The sequence below is a fragment of the Hemicordylus capensis genome, chromosome 3, assembly GCF_027244095.1.
Source record: "Hemicordylus capensis ecotype Gifberg chromosome 3, rHemCap1.1.pri, whole genome shotgun sequence".
Taxonomy (NCBI): domain Eukaryota; kingdom Metazoa; phylum Chordata; class Lepidosauria; order Squamata; family Cordylidae; genus Hemicordylus; species Hemicordylus capensis.
The window spans coordinates 225,435,689-225,459,090 of NC_069659.1; the positions used below are offsets into that span (position 1 = coordinate 225,435,689).

At 42.4% G+C, this 23,402-nt stretch overlaps 1 protein-coding gene and 1 long non-coding RNA gene across 2 annotated transcripts in view; one reads left to right on the plus strand and one right to left on the minus strand.

Annotated features, from left to right (window-relative positions):
* Window positions 1-8,290, minus strand: part of ANK3 (ankyrin 3) — a 661,543-nt gene extending 653,253 nt beyond the window's left edge. Inside the window, exon 1 of the mRNA XM_053306987.1 lies at window positions 8,041-8,290. Within this exon, the coding sequence (XP_053162962.1) occupies window positions 8,041-8,088 (48 nt within the window). The 5' untranslated portion in view covers window positions 8,089-8,290. The remainder of the gene's footprint in view (window positions 1-8,040) is intronic.
* On the plus strand, window positions 7,802-20,917 carry LOC128349865 (uncharacterized). Its single transcript, XR_008319046.1, has 2 exons — window positions 7,802-8,536; window positions 20,669-20,917. It is a non-coding gene; the product is annotated as an uncharacterized LOC128349865 (long non-coding RNA).
* The last annotated feature ends 2,485 nt before the right edge of the window (window positions 20,918-23,402 follow it).

The window sequence follows — 23,402 nt, forward strand, 5'->3', positions numbered from 1 at the left end:
AAATTTCAGTTACTTAGCTTTATAGCTTTTATTGTTACAGCTTATCTCTTTAGACAACACCATGCTAAACTGAGCAAAGAGGCATCTTTTTGAAGTGGTGGTTCTCTTTATTTAGCAGGGGGAGAGAGACTGGCCCTATCCATCCCCAGCACAGCATCCCTCCAGTGGCTGTTGCTGGTGGCTGTCTTGTTTCTTTTCAAATTGTGAGCCCTTTGGGGACAGGGAGCCATTTTATTTATTTATTTATTTGTTTATTTCTGTAAACTGCTTTGGAAGTTTTAGTTGAATAGTGGTATATAAATATTTGTTGTGTTGTATGTGTGTTTAGCTTTTTAGATAGCACAGAGCATCATCCTATTACTATACTTTATTATAGTTTATATTATAGCTTATAGTCATTGTTCTAATCTCATAGCTTTTTGTAAATTTTCACAGATTTTAGCTTTAGGGCAATGGTATGGTTCTTATGCCACCACCTTTTAACTCTATAGGTTTGCCTTTAGGCATAGACCTTATGGTTATTATGTCATAGTTGTTAACTTTATAGCTCCTATGTTCTTATAACCTTATGCTTGTCAAAGACTGAAATAAAGATATTGATTTATTGATCTACAGGACACCTCAGAGTTGCTGGACAATAAGCCAGAGAATCAAATGCATCCAGACTAACTCATCATGGTAAGCACAACTGAAATCAAAAAGTAAAGGTTAGTCATGACTAATTCAAGCACTGTTAATTTCAATAGGGCTTAGTCATGACTAACTAGCCTGCATGTTATCCATTGTTAGCACATGTTTAAATGTTTTATTCCTACTCCATAATGAGAAAGGTTTGTTCATTATCTTGAACATATAACATAGTGTGTGCACAGGGCATACACATACACCAGTGTGTTGCCAAAACAGCTTATACAGGGGTGCAAACAGCACCCCTCTATACGATTTGGAACAGTGGGACCACAGCTTCCATTTTGGTTCACGAGACTGTGAACTCTGAACATGCCCACATTTGGCAAACTACGCAATTTGGTCACTTAGCACAAGCAAAGCATGAGGCAATGCAGCCCTAGGTCACCATAACAAAGGACTGAAGGGAACCATCCCCCCAACCTCTCTTTGTCTGACTTTCAAAGAGAAGTAAAAGCTGGCAAAATAGACCTTATGTTAAAAACATATTCTCAGCGGGAATAGCTAACTCCCTCCTGCCAAAGATAACTCTCCTCAGCAGTAACTCAGATAAGCATGGTGCATCCCCACCCCACTGTCAACAAACTAATAAGCTGGCAAAGGAGCCAAGTTATTAAGAAAAACTTCTCTCTCCACTTGGAGACACATCCTCGTTCTCAGATAAGCTTTTTAAAGGTCACCCATTCAGATGTCCACCTACACTTCACCCAAGCCATTTCCAGCCTTTTGTTCAGTAGGTTTACACCCAAGTTGACCAACTCCTGCAACCATGAAATTCATTGTTCTACCTGATTTTCAGCCCCTCCAGGGAGAGAGCATGATTTATGCATAGCCCCCAGCCATGTTTTGGAGTACAAGAACTCCTAGCCCAGCCACACGGCCTTAGGATCAGAACTGGAGTCCAAATCTATATAGACCTTTACCATCTTGGTTCTCAAGCTTTCAAGTGGTAGCTCTATGCCACTTACCCTCTCATCTTCCTGCTGCATCCCCCCATGAGGAAATCTGCTTGTGTGCCCATCTACAAGTAACCAGGTGCGCCACTGGACAAAGATAGGTAAGACTAACCTTCTGCCCCTTCAAATCTCCTTGCCCCCCTTTTATTTCCTTTCCATTTCAACATCCAAGCCTTTCTACAGCAAGCCTTAAGCCAATTTGTTTACAATTTGGACCTTAAGCTAAAATTCCTCTTCGTGAGATTCTTGTTAAGACTGTTAGTTAAGATTTTACTACTTTGCCTAACCAGTTTTTTATTTTCTGTACCCCTTTTCCTCTCAAATAAATCTTTAAACTGAATGTATGCTTCCTCTTCATTTTCAGACCAAAGCTTTGCTTAATACTGTAACAGACTGTTCCTCCACAGTCAAGTTGATTCCCCCCAGTAATCAAAATGTATAGTTGGAGTGTCCTAGCCAAGCACTCCAGAGCAGATCTATTAACATACGAGACTCACAGACTTTCTAGGGACTCAGATCTTGTAAATACAAAGCAATTGTTATGCCATGTATACCCGCATTACAAAAAGCAGGTACTTCTTATCCAGTATCAGACTATTTTGATGCATCAAGTAAAATCTTCTAATAAACCTTGGAAATATTGATTGAATTTTAAGACAGAAGTTCGCTACATTTAAAATTTAAGAGGTCTATGAACAGAAGCAAGCCAAGCATATGTAAAATTTTCACCAAGAACAGTTTCACCAAAACTCAGAAAAGAATTAAGATTTGCATTCTTGCCAGTGTAGATTTTGCACTACAAACTGACTGAAGTTATGAACATGACTGAGACGTGCTAGTCTACAAGATACACGTTAAATCAGTTTATTAGATATAAACGTAATAATAATAATCATAATTTGTATGAACATCTGTATACACCTTTAGGAACTTAAATTACTTCTCACGAACTCTGCAAACATTGCTTACAAACCTGTAGCCACATCGCCACCAGCAACAATCACTGCTAAAAGAAATATCCTCCTACATGCAACCACCGACAAGTACACTTATACCATTAAGCATATAATGTTCCAGGTAAAAGAAATCAACATAGTGCATTGCGCTGAAGGCAGAAGTACCCACAGAAATGGAAGTTCCAAGTGGCTTAATTAAATAGGGTAAGCCATACAGTAATGGGAAGCCCACAAGGTCATATGCAAGCCAGTACAACTGACTTTAAGATAACTCATTATTGAGATTCTAAAATACTGCAACCTTTGACAAAATAAAAATAATTTGCAGGTACATATCAATTTCATGCAAAATTATATGAGAATGTGCAATGCCCAGTTCTGTCACTTGCTTCATTACTTATTTAGGATGAACAACACTTTAGTAGTAATTTTTATTGAAACTTGCTCATGAATTAGTGTCTTTAGGATTATGGTCACTTCTCCATTTATCAGAGGAAGCACCTTAGAACAGCAGAAACAAGTTCTAGAAGGGACATGAAGGTCTATCATGAAAAATTGGTGTCTCAACATCTTTTAGGCTGAAGTCCATTTTCATAGGAAAAGAAAAAAGGAAAACAAAAAGCAGAATAGTTGATAAAAAGATCTCTCAAATACCTTTATTAATTTCTTCTCTGAAAATATGGTCTATACATTCCTCAATTATCTTTTTTGAAAATGGTTTTACTCATTATTCAGGCAAACTTGCCATTAATTAAAAAAATGCATTACTTATACTGAGTGCACATGACTCCAAGTTTGACAAGTTATAAAATGAGACGGGTATGAATTGTGGAGAAAAGAAATATATATCTTGGATATTTGTTATTCCCGCTACCGCCAATATTTATATGCCGCTTTTAACAACATTCTCAAAGCAATTTACATAGAAAATAAAGATGGTTTTCCATCCCAAAAGGGCTCACAATCTATAAAGAAATAGGAGGTAGACACCAGCAACCACCACTGGAGGGATGCTGTGCTGGGGTTGAACAGGGCCAATTGCTTTCCCCATGAAATGTAAGAGAATAACCACTGGAAAAGATGCCTCTTCTCAGAGAACAGTGAGGGGAGCCATTGTTGGTACAGAAGACCCTTGTTATCCACATGCATTATCCACGCGTACATGTGTAGATGCCATGTGCATGCTGGTGCTGTATGTGGGTTATTGGGGGCAGTGCTGCCACAGCAGGAAGCTGCATGTGGCGGCAGACAGTAGGTAAGGACCTGCCCTCCTCTTTTTTAAACATCCTGCTTGACGCTCCCCTCCCTGTGGCACCGAACTGGTTCGGACCTCGTCTGAACCAGTTTGGTGCCAAACCAGTGCACAAACTTCATTTTATGCACATCCCTACTTGAAAGAAAGGGGGCAGGGGTTCTAGCAAGGTTGGACTAGGCCCTGGGACAAAAAGTGAAAATGGGCCCCTCCCTATGGTACTGAACCATTCGGACCTCATCCAAACTGGTTCAGTGCCAGACCAGTACATGAGCCTCAGTTCGTGCACATCCCTACTTTCCAAGAGGTTGGATTATAAGTACTACAATACACAAGGGAAATGTTCTTGGCTAACTAAGAACATCCTGCTAACTAGGCAAACAGGCACCTTTAAAACTGAGGATTCTCTTTATTTAGCAGGGGGAGAGCAACTGGCCCCATTCATCGCCAGCACAGCATTCCTCCAGTGACTGTTGCTGGTGTCTATCTTCTGGTTCTTTCTAGATTGTGAGCTCTTTGGGGACAGGGATCCATCTTATTTATTTATTTCCCAATGTAAACCACTTTGGAAACTGGTGTTGAAAAGCAGGGTGGATTTGATTTAAATCAGATTGATTTAAATCATGATTTAAATCACGAATTAAATCACTAGTCAGTAAAACTAGATTTAAATCATGGCTTTTTTTACGTAAAGACTCATTCTTGCTGGTATAATCTTAACATTTATAACCAGATGAAGGTTTCATTTTTGGTCCTCTTCTAGAAAGAAAAGTTGCCCAAAATAATCTTACAGAAACCTCTGGAAGAGCATGACATTGTGAATGGATTAATGGAATTAATTTACCAAAAAATGTAAACATTGCATATATACGGCCACATGCTACATAATTAAAAACTAATCCTTATTTCATGATGAATAACCTTTGGACTATAATGTATCTTAAATAGAAAACTATCTTTAGATAGATTTTTTCCTCAAAAAGCATTTTATTTTAAAAATCCAATTTAAATTAAAAAATCCGATTTAAATTTTAAAAAATCCGAATTAAATTTTTAAAAATCCAATTTTTAAAAAAGCATGTATTTTTATCCACCCTGTTGAAAAGTTATATATACATATTTGTAGTAGTAGTAGTAGTAGCAGCAGCTGCCAGAGCAGCTTAACAGAAAGAACATACCTGGTAGTTGAATAGACCAGTATCAAGGCAAAATGTGGGGAAATCCCCATTTCTCAGTCACAAGGTAATCTTCAGATTTTACTACAAGATGTAAGCCAGCCAGGACTTTTGGTATTCCAAAACAGCCTATAGCACACTTACAACAGCCACCTAATGGTGCATTAGGGAAATGACTTGATTAGCAAGCCAGAGGTTGCCAGTTCGAATCCCTGCTGGTATGTTTCCCAGACTATGGGAAACGCTTATATCAGGCAGCAGCAATATAGGAAGATGCTGAAAGGCAAGCCAAAGGTTTCCGGTTTGAATCCCCGCTGGTATGTTTCCCAAAAATATGGGATGGTATGTTTCCCAAAAATATGGGAAACACCTATATCGGGCAGCTGGTATGTTTCCCAAAAATATGGGAAACACCTATATCGGGCAGCAGCAATATAGGAAGATGCTGGAAGGCATCATCTCATACTGTACAGGAGATAGCAATGGTAAACCCCTCCTGTATTCTACCAAGCACAACCACAGGGCTCTGTGGTCGCTAGGAATCGACATCGACTCAATGGCACACTTTACACTTAAGTTATCATGTGCATTTTAATTTAATTTATTTTAAGTTATCATGTGCATTTTAAAAGCTAAACTATAAAGGCCCTTTGTAGAGCAAAGGGGCTGACCTACCGGTGTCTGATATTGCTTGCTTCAACACCAGCCTCTTCCCTATCCTCTTTAAATTAGCAGCACCATTATTTTAAAGAGCATGGAACTTACAATCTGCAAGGACAAAAGGAAAGAATGAATGGACAGTGATATCAGTCCTTAGATAGTGGGAAAGGAGATCTTGTGGTGACAGGGATACTTCGACTGGTGGAACAGACAAGGGAACTGTTTTGGCGTGCAGAATTTTGGAGGATAAGCAGTGGCATGTATCTTGAATGGCAAGGAACATGGGATGCTCAGAACCAGAGAGGCTGGCATCTGGGGGGAAGCAATGGCTTTGTTGAAGGGATTTCGGCAGACAAGATATGGAAGGGTGGCAAAGTGGACTTGGATAGGAAGAGTTATTTTTAAGTTGGCAATTTTCTATGACAAATTATAGGTGAGGTCTCAGAAATCTTCAACCCTCTGAGTTTGATGACCCAAGTTCAAATGGACACCTGTTATAGTAGAACTGACAAGGGGCTTCTCCACACTTGGCCTTAATGTGCCAGTTTCACTCTCTTCATCATCCCAATCCTTTTTATTTTTAGGTAAAGCACTGCTGCAAAGGACACAACCAGTGTTCCCTGTAAGAGGGAATCCCAGATGTTGTTGACTAAAGCTCTTAGAATCTCTAGTTGCAGTGGGCTTTGACAGAGGATACTGGGAGTTGTAGTCGAGAACATCTAATTTTCTATTAGAGAGAACACTGGTCACAACCTAGTGCAAGCAGAGGTGAGGAAGTGGTTATTTATCCTATTTTCAATAGCTCCACTATCTCGACAAGTAAATCAGGTTCTCCCAAACAACACACTACTGTATGAGCACTACACAGACACACAGAGAACCATTTTCCTGAGGGAAAACATCTGACTTCCATGCAGTAAGTGACCAACAACTGCACATATGTTGAGCCATAGGATGGCTGTGCAGCCTTCATGCCTGAGTAAAAGACATATTCCAGAAATTCTGCAAAATACATCATACCCACAACTGAATTTAAGTAAAGCAGAACAAGTCTTCTAGACTAAGAGACACAGAAGAAGAAATTATCTCTCCGGTTAGCCCAAGCAAGCAGCTGTCAAACTGTTACAATGCTGTCAAGCAACTGACCCAGTGACAGATCTCATATCATTTGGCCTATTGCCCTTATGCCCTACACAGAAAACATATGAATAACCCACGATAATTTTGCTTTCTGACAATGTTTTTGCACATAATCCACTATACAGAATCCCCCATCAAGGAAAAGTATATCAACAGCAGCTTTAAATCTTTGCCTTGATGGAATATTTCATAATGAATCCCTGTTTTACTGACAATCCCTTTGTCAGCATTCCTATATACATATATAACTAGTGCAAATGCAACTAGAAGAGTTTCAGTTCAGTCCCATCGTGTATGTTTTACTTGGAAGCAAGTCCTACTAAGATCAAGGCAAACTCCTCCCAGGTATGTGCATGATGATGATCATCTTACTCACTTCAGCTAGCATCATGAAGAGCTCCCCCTCCATCTTCCACAAGGCTTACCTGAAGCTGCAGGTGTTCTTATGTTTGACAGGGAGCTAGTAAAGAACAACAAGCTGCACCCAATATTATGTTAGGAGAGAAAGTATATGGGCAGAAGGCATATTACTGGTGTGAAGCACTGGCCAGTTTGCTAGTTACTGAAATTATTGTTTAAAAATGCTGGACTAATTGGACCTGGGTGTGATCCATAAAGGACCTTAAAGTCCTTCATATGTTTTTAAGTAAGAGTTTCTTTTCAGGATCACTTAACACGGTACAGTGAATGTCCTATCAAGAGACTCCGAGGATACAAGCTTCCCTTAGGAATTTAATTTTTTTTAAAAAAAAAAAAAAAGATGGACCACGCAGATGCTAATAAAGAGACAAGCTATAAACGCCTTTATCAAGCATTGCAAGTTTTCCACGCGGAAAGTAGGAAAAGCCCGAGAAATCACAGCTCGATGTGCAGCCCGTTTCAGTCCCTGCTTCCTCGGAAGCAAGCCCCAATACATTCAGGGGGACTTACTCCCAAGGTGAGCGCGCACAAAAGTCTGCAGAGGCTTCAGCTGCACATGTCGGTCTGGACGGAGCCTTGATTCAGAGCCTTCTAGCCTTCCTTGGCTTGGCTACCCCAGACAGGGTCCCCGGCGGTGTGGCTAAACACAGGAGAAAGTCACAGACCCTCCCCTCTCTTCCTCCAAAAAGAAAGAAAAGGCAGGCAAAGTCCAAGGAAGGAAGGCAGATGGCGAGAGTTTGCAGAGCAACGGGCAACTTCGAGGGAGGAAGCGCGAGAGAGGGCAGTTCGCTCACCTGGTCCACTCCTTGGGCACCCACGCCTAGGGAGGAGGAGGAGGCCATGTTGCGAGGTTCTCTTCCACACAGGCACACCTCTGACTGAGAAGGAGGAAAGAGTGGTCTGGTAAAGGTCGGAGCCCCTTTAAGGCTACTCTTAGAGACTCTTATTGCTAAGTTGCGCTAGCAGTGCTCCCACACCCTGCCTTGGTTACCGCAAGGCGCGCCGCGGTATAGCAGGAAACCAACAGGTTAAATCAGCGGCTACAGCCCCAAAGGCGGGGAAAGACCCGCCGCAAGTTTCCAGAGAATTAGCTCCGCCCCGCTCCTGGAAAGCGAGGGGGCGTAGTCGCCTCGCTGCCTGCACGCTCGAAGGTGAAGGCTTCGCCTTAAGAAGGGAAGGTGTGTGTAAAGTCTGCTTGTGAGGGAGGGAACGAAGCCCGTCGAACTCCGTCGGTGGGATGGAGTCTAACTTCGGAACTGCATCCTGTTGCCCTGTTTCTTTTTTGCAAAGGTGGGCTTGGCAATTGCAGATCATCAGAGATAGAGCTTTAGAGTTGGGGGGAAGCTTGGAGGTCTCTTCTAGCCCCACCCCCTTCTCGGTGGTAGGAGACAACAACTTTGTTGACAGATGGCTGTCCAGCCTCGCTTTGAAAACCTCAGGCCGGGGCGTAGCTAGGAGAGAGGGGGCCGTGTTCATCCCTCTCTCTGGCGGCCCCCCAGAGTGAGGGAGATAATGAAGAAAATAGGGAGGCATGGATCTGGAGGGCCCTCAGGATCTGGGGGCCTGTGTTCTTTGAATCCTATCGCTCAATTATAGCTATGCCCCTGACCTCAGGTGAGGCCACCACTGTCAAGGCTGACGGTTCCACTGTTGAACAACTTCTAGTTAGGAATTGGAAATGCCTTCTAGTGTCTAGCAGCCGGAATCTACTTCCTTATTTATTTAATTATTTATCTCTTTAACATTTCTAGCCCATCCTATACCCAAAGGTCACAGAGTGACAATAAAACCAATATAAAACATAATTAAAATTCAGCATCATAAAATCAAATATACAGTAAAAAAAAATTCAGTGCCTGAAAGGTGAAGAACCACTACGTGTCTAGTCAAAGGCCAGGGTAAAGAGTTGCATCGTCACCATTCTCCACAATGTTGGAGCCTGCCACACCTCAGAGAGGAGAACATTCCACAACCTAGGGGCCACCACAGAGAAAGCCCTCTCATGTGCCCCTACACCTTTAACTGCCGACAATGGTGGCACTACCAAGAGGGCCTCTCCTACAGATCTTAACTGATGGGCAGGTCTATATGGGAGAAGGCGTTCCTTCAAGTAGTTGGGTCCCAGGTTGTTCAGGGCTTTATGTTAAAAGCTTGACTCAGGCTTGGTGGCAAATTGGCAACCAGTGTGGTTCCTTTAAGACCAGCATGATGTGCATCTGGCCAGAAATACCCATCAGCAGTCTTGCTGCTGCATTCTGCACTAGTTTTAGCCTCCAAACCGTCTTCAGGGGCAGCCCCACATAAAGCGCATTACAATAGTCCAGTCTGGAGGTTCCCAGAGCATGGATCACTATGGCCAGGCTATCTCTGTCCAGAAAAGGCCATAGCAGACAGACAAGCCTAAGTTGAAAATAGGCACTCCTGGCCACCGCTGCCACCTGGGCCTCCAGCAAATCCAGGAGTACCACCAAGCTGTTCCTTCCGGGGTACTACCACCCCTCAAGAACAGGATATCTCCTCACTTCATGGACTCGAGAGCCTCTGACACACAGCACCTCCTTGACATTCTGACCCATTCATAGCAACATAGGAACCTGCCATATACCAAGTCAGACCACTGGTCCATCTCGCTCAATATTGTCTTCACAGACTGGCAGTGGCTTCTCCAAGGTTGCAGGCAGGAATCTCAGCCCTATCTTGGAGATGCCAGGGAGAGAACTTGGAACCTTCTGCTCTTCCCAGAGCAGCTCCATCCCCTAAGGGGAATATCTTACAATGCTTACATGTAGTCTCCCATTCATATGCAACCAGGGTGGACCCTGCTTACCTAAGGGGACAAATCATGCTTGCTACCACAAGACCAGCTCTCCTCCCACTTATTTTCTGGATTGGCAGAGAGAAACAAAAACTTCTAGTTCTGTCTTCAGGAGCAAAAGAGAACAAGTTATCTCCTTCTTCTGTGTGACAGCTCTTCAAATATCTGAGGAGAGCCCTCAGATCATCTGAGGATTAAGCCCATCTCCCCTTAATCCCACCCCCCACCCCGCATTCCCTCCAGGGAGTTCTCTACACAGCAGGCTTTACCCCAAGTTTTCTGGGAGGCTTTACAGCAAACTCAAAGTTATCCCAAAAACTGGATGCAAAAAGTGGATTTTTTTAACCCCGGATATAAACCGGGCTGCACTCTAAGGCACAGTGAAAAATCCCAATTGTGTGTGAAGTGCTACCCAACAGCTCACAAGAACTTCGGGGTAAATCTGCCCAGTATGTGAACACCCTCCGTTCCTGAGGAGATGTGAGCTAAAGGGCTTCAAAAGCCCGGAGTGAAAAACTTCCAAGCTAAACATACTCTGATCTTATTGTTCCTTATGTGATTTGGTTTCCAGACCCTAAAGCTAACTGCCAACACAGAAATGCATAGACACTGTAGGATTTTATGGATACTCCAGATAAGCTCAACTGACTTCTGTGGATATACTTTGCATAAAGTACGCAGCTTAGGAGTTCTTCTGAACCCAGGCCTCAACCTGGTGTCTCAGATGGAGGCTATGGCCAGGAGCGTTTTCTGTCAGCTTCGGTTGACATGTCTTGAAGATAATTATCTCAAAACTGTGCTGCATTCACTGGTAACCTCTCGGCTGGACTACTGCAATGCACTGTATATGGGCCTGCCTTTGTATGTCATTTGGAAACTTCAGTTAGTTCAAAATGCAGCAGCCAGACTGATCTCTGGAGTTTCTTGGGGAGACCATATTATGCCTGTTTTAAAACAGCTGCACTGGCTGCCAAATGCTGATATGCTTCTGGGGAAAATACAAAGTGCTGTAATTGCCTTTAAAGCCCTAAATGGCTTAGGACTGGGTTACCTGGGAGAGCACCTTCTTCAGTGTGATCCCCATCACACTTTAAGGTTATCAGGAGAGGTCTGTCACTCACTGCTACCAGCTTGCTTGGTGGCTACTCGGGATCAGGCCTTCTCTGTAGCTGCTCCTGGGTTCTGGACTGTGCTCCCTATGGATATTAGAGGCTTAAGAGTTTTAGCAGCCTTTCAAAGAGCCCTAAACACATATTTTAGCCTGGCCCTTATATATTCAATTTTTGTACTGCCTTTCATAAGGCATCCCAAGACAGTTTACAAAAGTTAAAAGACAATAAAATTTCATTAAAATCACATTTAAAACGTTATCATCTGTTAAACAGTAACAACCATAAAACACCAAAAAACAATTTCAGTACTTTTGCACCAAAATACGTCAATATTTTGATACAAAACACCGAGAATCATTTCAGTGCTTTAGAGCACTGGTTTCAAACTGGTTTTAATGGGTTTGGTTTTTAAAATCTATTTCTACATTTGTGAACTGCCTAGAACCACCTGATTGAAGCGGTATAGAAATCTAATAAATAATATTATAATATTAATAATTCATCTAGTTATGGTCTCAGGAATGGGCAATTGTAAAAAGTTACTAACAGCATTGGTGGAGCCAACCAAATGATCACCTGTGTCCTGCCCCGCCACCGGCCCCACCAGTGATGCCCCATGCGCATGACATCTCACACACATGGATGTGCCCAGGCTCAGGAGAGCCCTGAGTGAGCTCTCCCAATAACATTTCCAGGCAGTGTTTGTGGCCTGGATGCATTTATTTCCCTTCCTCTCCCTTGCTGGAGGGAGAGGCAGGGAAATCAATGCTGCCAGCCCACAAGCACACTGGCTGGGAATGAGCTCAGGAGAGCTTGCACAGAGCGCTCTGGAGCCCAGGCACGCCTACATGTGTGTGATGTCATGTGCTCTGGAACGCCCTGTGTAAGCTCTCCCGGGCTCATTTCCATCCTGTGCTTGCTGGCTGGCAGCAGTTTTTTCCTTTCCTCTCCCTCCAGGGAGATAGAGAAAGGGAAATAAATGCATCCAGGCAGCAAACACTACCTGGAATTTATATTGAGATGACTGGGGTGGGCCCTCCAGCAATCAGGCCATGCCTCCTTTGCCTGTGATGTCACACGCAATGGGGGCTCCAGCAGCCTTTTTCATTGGCGGCCTGGGTTCTTTGAACCTTGTTTCTCATTAGTGGCGCCACCCCTGGATAACAGTGAATGTTGAACACTTTTAAAGAAGTGGTTGAGGCTACTGAAACTACAATACAGGATCTTTGGGGCAGTCTTGTTAATCATAGTTTGACTCTATGCATGTTTACTCAGATCAGATGCAAGTCCCAGTAAATTTAATTGGACTTACTTCCAGATTCATGGCTGCAATTCTGTGCACACTTTATTGAGAGTATATCCTATTGAATATGGCTCCCAAGTAAACATGGGTAGGATCAGGCTGTAAACACAACTATATGGAAGTAAGTCCCATTCAAATAAATTCCACTTACTTCCAGTCTTTTGGTATAAGGCCAGGTGAGTGGTTTGAACAATCCATATTAGCAAATTTCCACCAAGCATATGTTACTTAAAGGTAAAACTTGCATAGTCTCACTCTCAATGCATCGGGGGACTAAGGCTGCAATCTTATGCACACTTGTTGGGAAGTAATTCCCACTGAAGCCAGTGAAACTTGCTTCTGATAAACAGATAAACTTCAAACTAGTTTAATTGCAAAAGTAGCTGTTTCATTGCGTTTAGCACTGATTTCAGTGGGACTTATTCCCAGGAAGTATATAATATTTCAACTTTACTGTAGTATAATTCTGGACTCTGGAGCACTATGAAGTTTCTTTGTGCATTCTTTGTTTATATTGCTAACAGAGGCCAGGTTACCTGCCTAGCTACCACTGGCATACACACACACAAACCTGTTCTGGGCATATCAGTTCAATAAGGTTTGCTCATTGCCTCTTCTACTTCCTATAGTTCAGCCCCATGGCTTACCCAGAAAGCAATATCATTGGCAGATATGGAAATGTACTCTGATGACATGGGTAGATGGTTCAGCAGCCAAGTCTGAAGTCAATGGCCATGAGGTGATGAGACAAATGCAAGATTTTGGCAGATATTCACATTCTCTAGGGATTTTGTTCATTCTTGGCAGAGTAGTTCTAGGAAACAGGGATGGAGAATGAAACTTACTTAAAAGTAAGTTTCATTCTCCATATTGCATCTCCTCAAGACTTTTCCTTTACAGTTCTCACAGGATTTTTTGATTTTTTTAAAAAAAAAACACCAAACAGGAGGTCTATCTGGAAATCTGACCCAGAAAAGTCAGCAATTAAAGAGAGAAAGAACCCGAACTACATGGTTGGCAGCAGATTCAGGTTGCTGAACAGCTGCAAAGTGGTGGACCAAGGGGGCAATTTGCAATTGAGATATGTAGATGAAAGGGGATCATTTAACCTTCCTTCTCCCTCCTGTATTCTACCAAAGAAAACCACAGGGCTCTGTGGGCACCAGGAGTCCAAATCGACTTGATGGCACACTTTACCTTTACCTCCCTTTATTCGCTCTCTTCCCCACAGTCAGGATTCCAGATCCACATTTGCCAAGTTACAGGGAAAAGAAGCTGGAGGGAGAAGCGGTAGAGAGAGAAAACAACCTATCAAGTTGCCAACTTTAACTGGCCCTGCTCCTGTACTTTAAGCAGCCTGACACACAGACATTTCATATCAATGCTTTCTCTGTCAATTTATCTCCATACAAGAAGAGATTCATTGGCTGCTTTTCTGCATGTGGGGCTGTTGTTATAAGTGTAGGAGCAGGATTGGTAAAAACAACTGGTAACCCTGCTAACCGATACATGTTTAGGAAGCTTTTTGTCTGCCATGTACCTGATAGATGGTAATAGCCTCCTGTTCCAGTGTGATTGTGTTACTCAGCATAGCTGGACAGATATGCGCCACTTTTTTGTACATCATGCTGCATGAGTAACACCAGCTCTCTGCCAGCCATTACAGCTAGGTGTATTTTTATGAAGGTAACTCAAACTTTCACTATTTGTGCGCAGGGCAGAGGCAACTACAGAAGTGGGGAGACGAGAGTGGCTGCTTGCAAAATGTAGCATCTGAAAACATGGGCTACATGAATGCTTCCTAGCGATGCTATTGCCTCTTGCTGAGTTGCTACCAGTACTTGCGCAATGAAGAAATGCACCCTAAGGGTCTGCGTCGGTTCAGCCTCTCCCTGCAAAATTTACATGCCGTTTTGATCTGCATGATGACATCTCTGTATTTTGCTTCTCTGTGTTAAAAGGATAAAGCAGAGGGAGAGGAAAGCAGTCAGGTGTGTGACCAGACAATAACTGACACGGACACATACTGAGCCTATGAAGGGAGCAGGGCTTTTTTGAATGTAAAGAAAACCAGTTATGAGAGGCTGGCCTTTGAGAAGAGACTATTCTTTTTGTAGCTGGGAGGGATTAGAAGGCCAGCAGGTTCAGTGTGATCTGCCCAGTCACCAGTACCTTAGTTGTAGCAGTCCATAACTAACTATGCATGACTGGTTGTCATGGCCCCAGATGGGAAATTTATTCTCATCTGCGTCCAGCTAGTTCCATGGGGTCTAGATTAGCATTTCTGTGGGGGAAATTAGCAGTTCTATGGGGTCTAGATGAGCAGGTCAGAATGTACTCTGCATTTGTTTTAACTGCTAAGCACCACAGACCCGCTTTCACACACAGACCTCCCTTGCTGGAGCAGGTGACAGGTCTGTGTGTTTGCAACAAAAGCATGGAATTTTGTTGTGGGCTCTGAAAGGTTCACATCTGAAAGGTCACGTCTCAGAAAGGATATTGGCTGGGAAAGGTGCCAAAAAGGGTAACCAAAATTACTGGAGATCTGGGTCACCTTTCCCATGAGGAAAGGCTCTGGGGCTTTTTCATTTAAGAAACAGCAACTAAAGAGAGATATAATAGAGACTTATAAAAACCTAATGGTGCAGTGGGGAAATGACTTGACTAGCAAGCCAGAGGTTGCCAGTTTGAATCCCTGCTGGTATGTTTCCCAGACTATGGGAAACACCTCTATCGGGCAGCAGCAATATAGGAAGAGGCTGAAGGGCATCATCTCAAACTGTGCGGGAGATGGCAATGGTAAACCCCTCCTGTATTCTACCAAAGACAACCACTGTGGGCTCCAGGAGTTGACACCGACTCAACGGCACACTTTACACTTTATCTTTATGCATGGGACAGAAAAAGTTGACAAAGACAAGTTTTTCTTATTGGCAAGAGATTAAAGAAAACACTTCTTCACAAAGTACACCATTAATTTAGATAATTTACTACCACAAGATGTGCTGATGACCACTAGCCTAGATGTCTTTAAAAGTGGGCTAGATGCATTCATAGCGGACAAATCTATCAATGGCCATTCTTCATGACTATATGCTACCTCCAGATTCCGAAGTTATGGCCAGAAGCACTTTTTATCAACTTCAGAGATTATGGTCAGAAACACTTTTTATAACTACTTCCATTTATTGAAGAGAATGATCTCAAAATGGTACCCTCTAGAATTGACTACTGCAGTGATCTCTATGCAGGGTTGCCTTTGGACATAGTTTGGAGATTTCAGTAGTTCAAAATGAGGCAGACTGATCTCAGGGGTATCTGAAGAGATCATATTATGTTTGTTTTAAAATAGTTGCGTTGATTGCTGATTTGTTTCCAGGTGAAATACGAAGTGCTGGCAATTACCTTTATAGCCCTAAACAGTTTAGGCCCAGATTACCTAAGAGAATGCCTTCTTCTTCACAATCCCAGTCATGTACTAAGGTAATCAAGAGAGGTCCACCTCAAGCTGCCACTGATCCAACCAGCACTGAAATGCCACCAAAGTCTGGTGGTGACTTCTCTGCAGCTGCTCCTAAACTGTGAATTGCACTCCCCACAGAAATCTGAGGCTTAACAACACTTGTGGCCGTCAAGAGAGCCCTTAAGACTCTTCCTTTTTTTCAGCCTGGCTTCATTGTTTTAACTTTTTAACTATTTTAAATTGTTATTGTGATCTATTCTTAATTTTTGTTGTTTTGTTGTTGTTTTCGTAACCAACCATGGCTGAATGGGTCAGTATAGTATAAAAATGTAATTAATTGATTGGTTAATTAAGATGCTGGATACTATTTGCTGAGATGGGCACTAACAGGGAGGCCTAGTGCCTTCACCTCCTGCTTGTGGGCTTCCCAAAGGCATCTGGCTGGCCACTGTGGGAATCAGGATGCCGGACATTTTGGACAGTTGGATGCCGGACATTTGGGATGCTGAACAGTCCGATCCAGCAGGGCACTTTTTATGTTCTCATGAATTCAGCAAACCTCTGGTTTTCTTTTTGAAGAAAAGCAATTTTCTATCCTTTTATGCCTGAAAATATAGGCTTGATCGAAATCATTTGGGCAATGGCAATTTTAAAAGGAGCATGAGCAGGATTTTCAGGGGTTAGAGGGTGCAGCTTAAGTATCCCGAATTGCTCCTTGCTCACTTCTCATGACTAGTGAAAGAAGTATAAATTATGAAAAATGTGTAAATATATTCATATGCATTTGCCTTGCACAAAAGATACACTACACTGAATCTTACTTTCCTTGCTGCAGAACGGGAAGGGGAATAGCTCAGTGGCAGAGCACATGCTTTCCATGCAGATGGCTCCAAATTCAGTCCCTGACATATTCAGTTAAAGGATCTGGTAAAACATCCACCTGAGCTCCTGGAGACCTGTTGCTAGTCAGAGTAGACTACACTGCTCACAGTGATGACAAGGATTTCAGTGCTCACCGCTATTACAAGGATCCACTCGTGTACAGCACCTTCCAAGTATCTTCTCTACCCTGTATCAGTACCTGCAGGGCTGAGCAACATTTCAATATCAGCCGGCATATGCCTGATGATAGCAACACTGTGCTCAGCCCTGGAGGCACTGTTCCTCCCATGGTAGGAAAGGCACGTAGAAGATACAAGCACACACTATTGAATACAATACTGAATTATTCCTCGGTGAAGAATACAAGCATACAATATTTAATATTGAAATCACTGGGGCTGAATGAATACAAGTTTCCAGAGTAATACAACCACACCAAACATGACTTGAGTTTAAGTGCAGATACAGTTATGGTGGAGGTGAAGTTGCTGAGACCATTCTTGAAACGGAATTTCTGCTAAAAACCCAATGTGATGATAATAGTCTATGAATGAATCTTTCTTTCGATTACAGACCAGATAAAAGAAGAAAGACTTAATAATACAGACTACTGATCAAACAGTTTTATAGTCTAAATGATATACATTATTATTTTAAAGCTGCATCTTTTGGCCAGCTTCCATCCCTTTATCTTTGTTTGCTTTTCAAACCATTTACAGGAAATCCTTCCTTTTCCTTCTCTCCCAGTGTTATTTGGCAAAATGTCAAAATGTAGCACATACATAAAAAGTAGTTATGTGACACATGGAATTTCTCCATTATAATTTATGAGTGAATTATATTAGAGTAGGGGCCATTTTGTGTAATAAAGGGATAGATAACTTGGGCCCCAGCATAGTTCCCAGATCTAGGGGTTTTCCTTACTACCCTGTTTCCCCGAAAGTAAGACCTACCCCGAAAGTAAGACCTAGCAGTAATTTCTGATGTATCGCTAATTGCCCTAGTGCATTTTTTGGGGCTAAAATTAATATAAGACACTGTCTTATTTTTGGGAAAACACGGTATGCCTGCCAGTCACCCTGTTCTGCACAAACAGAAAGGGAACAGGTTATTTAACATCCTCTTGCAAACAGCAACAGCTTCATTACACACCTCAGAAGGACAGGCAAAAGGCTCTTCAACCTTTTCTACACTGGTGTGAACAGCAACAGAAGCTTCTCAATCAGATTTTTCATCTTATGTTTATTTATTATTTGTTTCACACATTTTTATACCACCCCATACACAAATCCCTGGGGGGTTCACAATCTGAAAACACAACAAAAAATTGACACAACAGTTTACTGTTTAATACAATTAACACAACAGTTTAAAACATTAAATCAGTTTAAAATATAGATTAAAAACTCAAACTTTAAGCACATAATCATTTGGTTATCTGGGAGAAAGCACTGGAACATAGGAACATAGGAAACTGCCATATACTGAGTCAGACCATTGGTCTATCTAGCTCAGTATTGTCTTCACTGACTGGCAGCGGCTTCTCCAAGGTTGCAGGCAGGAATCTCTCTCAGCCCTATCTTGGAGAAGCCAGGGAGGGAACTTGAAACCTTCTGCTCTTCCCAGAGCGGCTTCATCCCCTGAGGGGAATATCTTGCAGTGCTCACGCATCAAGTCTCCCATTCATATGCAACCAGGGCAGACTCTGCTTAGCTATGGGGACAAGTCATGCTTGCTACCACAAGACCAGCTCTCCTCTCCCTGAAGTGTACAAGGAGAAGAACTCTTACAGAATCTCTGTTGCTTTTGTACTGTGGGGAGATAGAGATTAAGGAGCCCTTTGCTGGTGCTTCAACTCTCATGGGAGTGAGGAGCATTAGACCAGAGGATCAAAACCTTGGGTTCCCAGATGTTGATGGATTACAACTCCCACCATCCTCAGCTACTATAGCAGAAGGAACATATGGAAACCCAAGGTTTTTGGGAACCCTTGGTCTCTAGACATACATCAGTTGGTAAAGCTCTTCCTGGGCAGAATCACTTCAGACTTAAGGTGAGAGATTGTAACAGAACATATCATTTCTTAATGGACTCAGAGTTTTTGTTTCTTTAACAAGGAAGATGATTCAGTCATGCAATTCGCCGGTCTGCAACCTGACATCATACAGTCCAGGGATCGTTTTACCACCTGATGAACTAATTGTTTAGATCAGCAGTTTTCAAACTTTCTACATTCAGGGAAGCCTTTCCACATCAATTTGTGTGTGAAAGAACCTCTGTGCATCCACCATAGAATATCTGCATGTTACAGTCATGTTTCCTCTTATTTTATGTGGGTCTTTTTATACAACCCCATCCTTTAAAACATGAGTACAGGCTCTAGGATCTACCTGACATTCTCCTGTGATTGTGAATGTTTTTCAGGGAAGTGTTTTTTTTTCAGGGCAAATTGTTTTTCAGGGAAGTATGTTCACCATTATGAAGTTTCTCACTGAGGACTCCTCTGGGGTTCCCTGGAACAGAGTCTGAAAACCACTTGTCTTGGCCAAGTGGCTTTCATTATCTCTTTTTGTTAAGATTTTTATTTTTGGGACATCCTCTGTTTTTTGTATTTATCTTCTCCTTTTTTCTTTATATAGTCTGTGTCTTGTGTAACCGTTAACACCAACTGTCAATGGGTTTCCTTGCTCCCTCCCTCCCCCTTTCCCCCAATTCTCTCTCTCTCTTTCTGCTTTCCCCTCCCCACCCCCATAACTTACAGTGTCATTAACTGTACCCTCTTTATTGACAGGGGAAGAGGAGAAAAACCTCCTTTTGAAACCTTACTTGGAGCATTTTGTAGCGGCAAAGCATATGTGTGCTCTCCTTCTTCAGGGGTGGGCTTTAGTTCTGGGGGTGGGAACAGGCCTCCCTTCCAAAACTAATATTTTGAGGCATGCCTTATGGTCCTTCTCAATACTCCCAAATGCTCGCATCCTTAACATGAGCTTCGGGATCTGTGCTTATCATATATTAATCAGTATGTGCACTCTTACAGAAATGTGTTCTGCTCAGAATTTTGTGAAACCAAATGGACATGAATTACACTCAATAATTTAATTATCTATTATATTATTAATTATTTAAAAATAAGTGGTTTATACAACTGGTTCCCTGTGCCAAAAGGGCTCATGATCTTGGGGGGGGGGAAACACACACAAAGAAGAGGCAACAGCTTCTGATGAGATGAGTTGAATAGGGGCAGTTGCTAGATTGAATATGGATAGTTGCTCTCCCTTGCTAAATATAAAGAGCAAGAGCGTTACCATTTAAAAAGGTGTCTCTTACCAATTAGCAGAGGTAAGGCATATAGTGTTTTAGAAAGTCCTGTCTAGCAATGCAGCAAGCTGTGCCGTCAAGTCAGTGTCGACTCTTGGTGACCACAGAGCCCTGTGGTTTTCTTTGGTAGAATACAGGAGGGGTTTACCATTGCCTCCTCCCACGCAGTATGAGATGATGCCTTTCAGCATCTTCCTGTATCACTGCTGCCCGGTATAGGTGTTTCCCATACTCTGGGAAACATTTATACCAGTGGGGATTTGAATCAGCAACCTCTTGCTCCCTAGGCAAGTTACTTCCCTGATGTGCCATTATGATATGCTAATCAGAGGTATAGCTATAATTGAGCAGATGGGTACAAAAATCCCAGGCCCCCAGCTCCTGAAGGCCCTCCAGCTCCACCCCTCCCTATTTTCTTCATCTCTGCCAGGCTGCTGGGGAGAGGGGCGAACATGGGCCCCCTCTCCCCCTAGCTACACCCCTGATGCTAATTCTTACATTTTGTTCCTTTTCAACTTCATTTTTGAAGGCTCCAGCAATAAGGGTTGCCAACTCATGAAATACAAATTGCAGTCAGCTGTGGAGGGTGAAGTCCAAGGCAGGAGCCCAGCAATAATTGGACAGACTATCTAGAATGAGTTCAGAGGCAAAGCCCGATCCCAAAGATGTCGAGTCACCTACAGTGTCCAGTTTTGTTTTGTCTTTTAAATAAAAATCTGAGGCCTGTGTTTTATTGGCAAGTGGTCTGAAAGCAATAAATAATTACATAAATATAAAATCCCTGGCCAGGTCCCTTTTTTCTAATCAGTTGGTGAATCCTTCAAAAATTGTTTGCGTGTCCTCTGCTGTAGCAAGCATAATGAACACATAATCTCTTAAATTGCCTAATTTATATTCTCAAATGAGTCAACTTCTGTTTAGTCTCATCATTATGTAAAGAACAGAATATACTTTCTGTGTTCTCTACAGAGACATGATTGCTGCAGGGGGATATAATATTAAAGACAAGACTACATTGACTCTTGCAGCTGTTTTCTTCTCAGAAAATAAAACACAGCTTGTTTAAATGGTTACACTGTGGATCCTTATCCATCAAAACAAGGGCCATACTATAATTGGGGGATGGTCAAATTCGGAACCAGTCTACATTCTTTGTACACGCTACAGCACTGCAACCCTTCAGAGTAAAGGGGGCAGAAGACAAATTGTAGCAGAAAAGGCAGAAGAATATGAATATGTACAACTTAGAGGAAAAAATGATTGAGGTGTACATTTACATTCCAAATCTTCTTTATTGTTATGGTTATTTGACCAGCAAAACACAAAGTACAAATGCTTTACATAAAAGCGAACTTTACATAAAAGCGAACTTGGTCAAATAAAGTAATAAACTGTTAAAACATAAAACAGAACCATAACACCTGAGTTCAAACATTACATAAAACTGAGGGCTCCATGCATTATAATAATCTAAAATTTAATTCAATCCAACCCCATATCTCGCTTCTCAACATTTCTTATCCTAGTCTTATTAGCCAGAAAACAATACTTCACCACATTATAAGATACTACATCCCAAATGGTTTGTCAAAAGTAATTCCAGATAGAACTGCTCAGAACAACTGGGGTATGCTGTTAAAAAAGGACTTATATATCTCTCCCACAAAGTTTGATAAAACTGACAATTCAAGATAACATGGGCACATTACAAATTGAAACCAGTTTCAAACCTGTTGAACTGTCATCACTCCAAAACCCAAAAACCCTAGGAGCTCTGTTCTAGTTTGACGTTGCTAAGAATCCTTAACATTTTCTCAAAAACGTTTTCTCTGGGAAGCCATGACAGTTTACCGAATTTCAAATATATTTAAACTGGCACACATCCAGAGTACACATGTAAATAGCTTTGAATCCAGTTTAACTTTGTACTTCTTTTTGGTACCCATTCCTGCACATCGAGTTTAACATTACAATATTTATTTATTTAAAACCATACATCCCACTTTTTTCCAATTGTACTCAAAGTGGCTAACAATAAAAATACAAGAAAACAAAAGATTGCAGCAAACATCAATTTTAGAATATCACAGAACAGGGAGAGGTAAAGCCACTTAAAAACACACACACTACCAGTCAGCTGAGGCATCTCAGGAAACATTGGGAAAGGTCTGCCGAAATAAAAACATGCTTACGCCCTGTTTAAAAGTTGCCAAGGAAGGGGCCACATGAAAATCAGGAAAGAGAGTTCCAGAAAAGGGGGCCTATTGCAGAGAAGACCTGCTTACATGAGGGTTGCCAATTTTGAGTGAAGCTATTCCTAGAGTTTTTTTACCTCCAACATTGCCAGTATTTTTCACAGTAGCAAGCCATTAAAATCTCAAAGATTGTGTTTCAGGGATGTGCACGAACCAAGGTTTGGTGCACATTGGTTTGGTGCCATCGGTTGGGGAGCAGCAAGCAGGATCTTTTTTTAAAAAAATGGGAGAGCAGGTCCTTATCTGTTTGCCGCTACCACTGCATGCAGCTTCTTACTGCTGCCGGCACTTGTCCCAAGGACCTGGGTGCGGTGCCAGCATGCACATGGTGTCTGCACATGAGTGCGTGCCATTTTCATTGTCAGCATTGTGTGGTTAGCCATGAGCATATCTTGTAAAATCAGTTGATACACTGTGTTATGTCATTTATGCAAATCATTACATAAGGTGTGTCCAGATGGCAGTTGCTCCCACTATTGCTGTTTGCATAATACTGGGTCACTTGAATCTGCCCACCCTATAAGATAATTCAAAGATCTGAAATACTTGTGCATCCCACCACCCTCTGAAGTTTGCTTGATGATGGTGCTCGTGTAAAGCTGTGCATGGTGCCCATGGTCTGGAGTCACCATGGTGCTGGTGTCCATGCTCTGGAGTCTCCAGAAATTGGCATCAGTCTCCAAGGGGCCTATTAAACACAGTAGGGATGTGCATGAACCGAGGTTCTCACTGGTTCACTCCCAAACCGGTTCAGCATGGTGGGGAGCAGAGTGGCAGGATCTTTCTTCTGTAGCAGTGCTAGTCACAAGTACCCCCATGCAGCAGAGCATACACATGGTGTCCACACATGTGCGTGTCATTTGCGTGTGACCGCTTGATGAGGTCATCGGAGGGGGCTCTGCTCCAGGTGCCGACAATGAGGGAGGCTCGGTTGTTGTGCATGTGGGACAGGGCCTTCTCTTTTGCTGCCCCCAGACTCTGGAATGCTCTCCCAGTGGTTATTCGCTC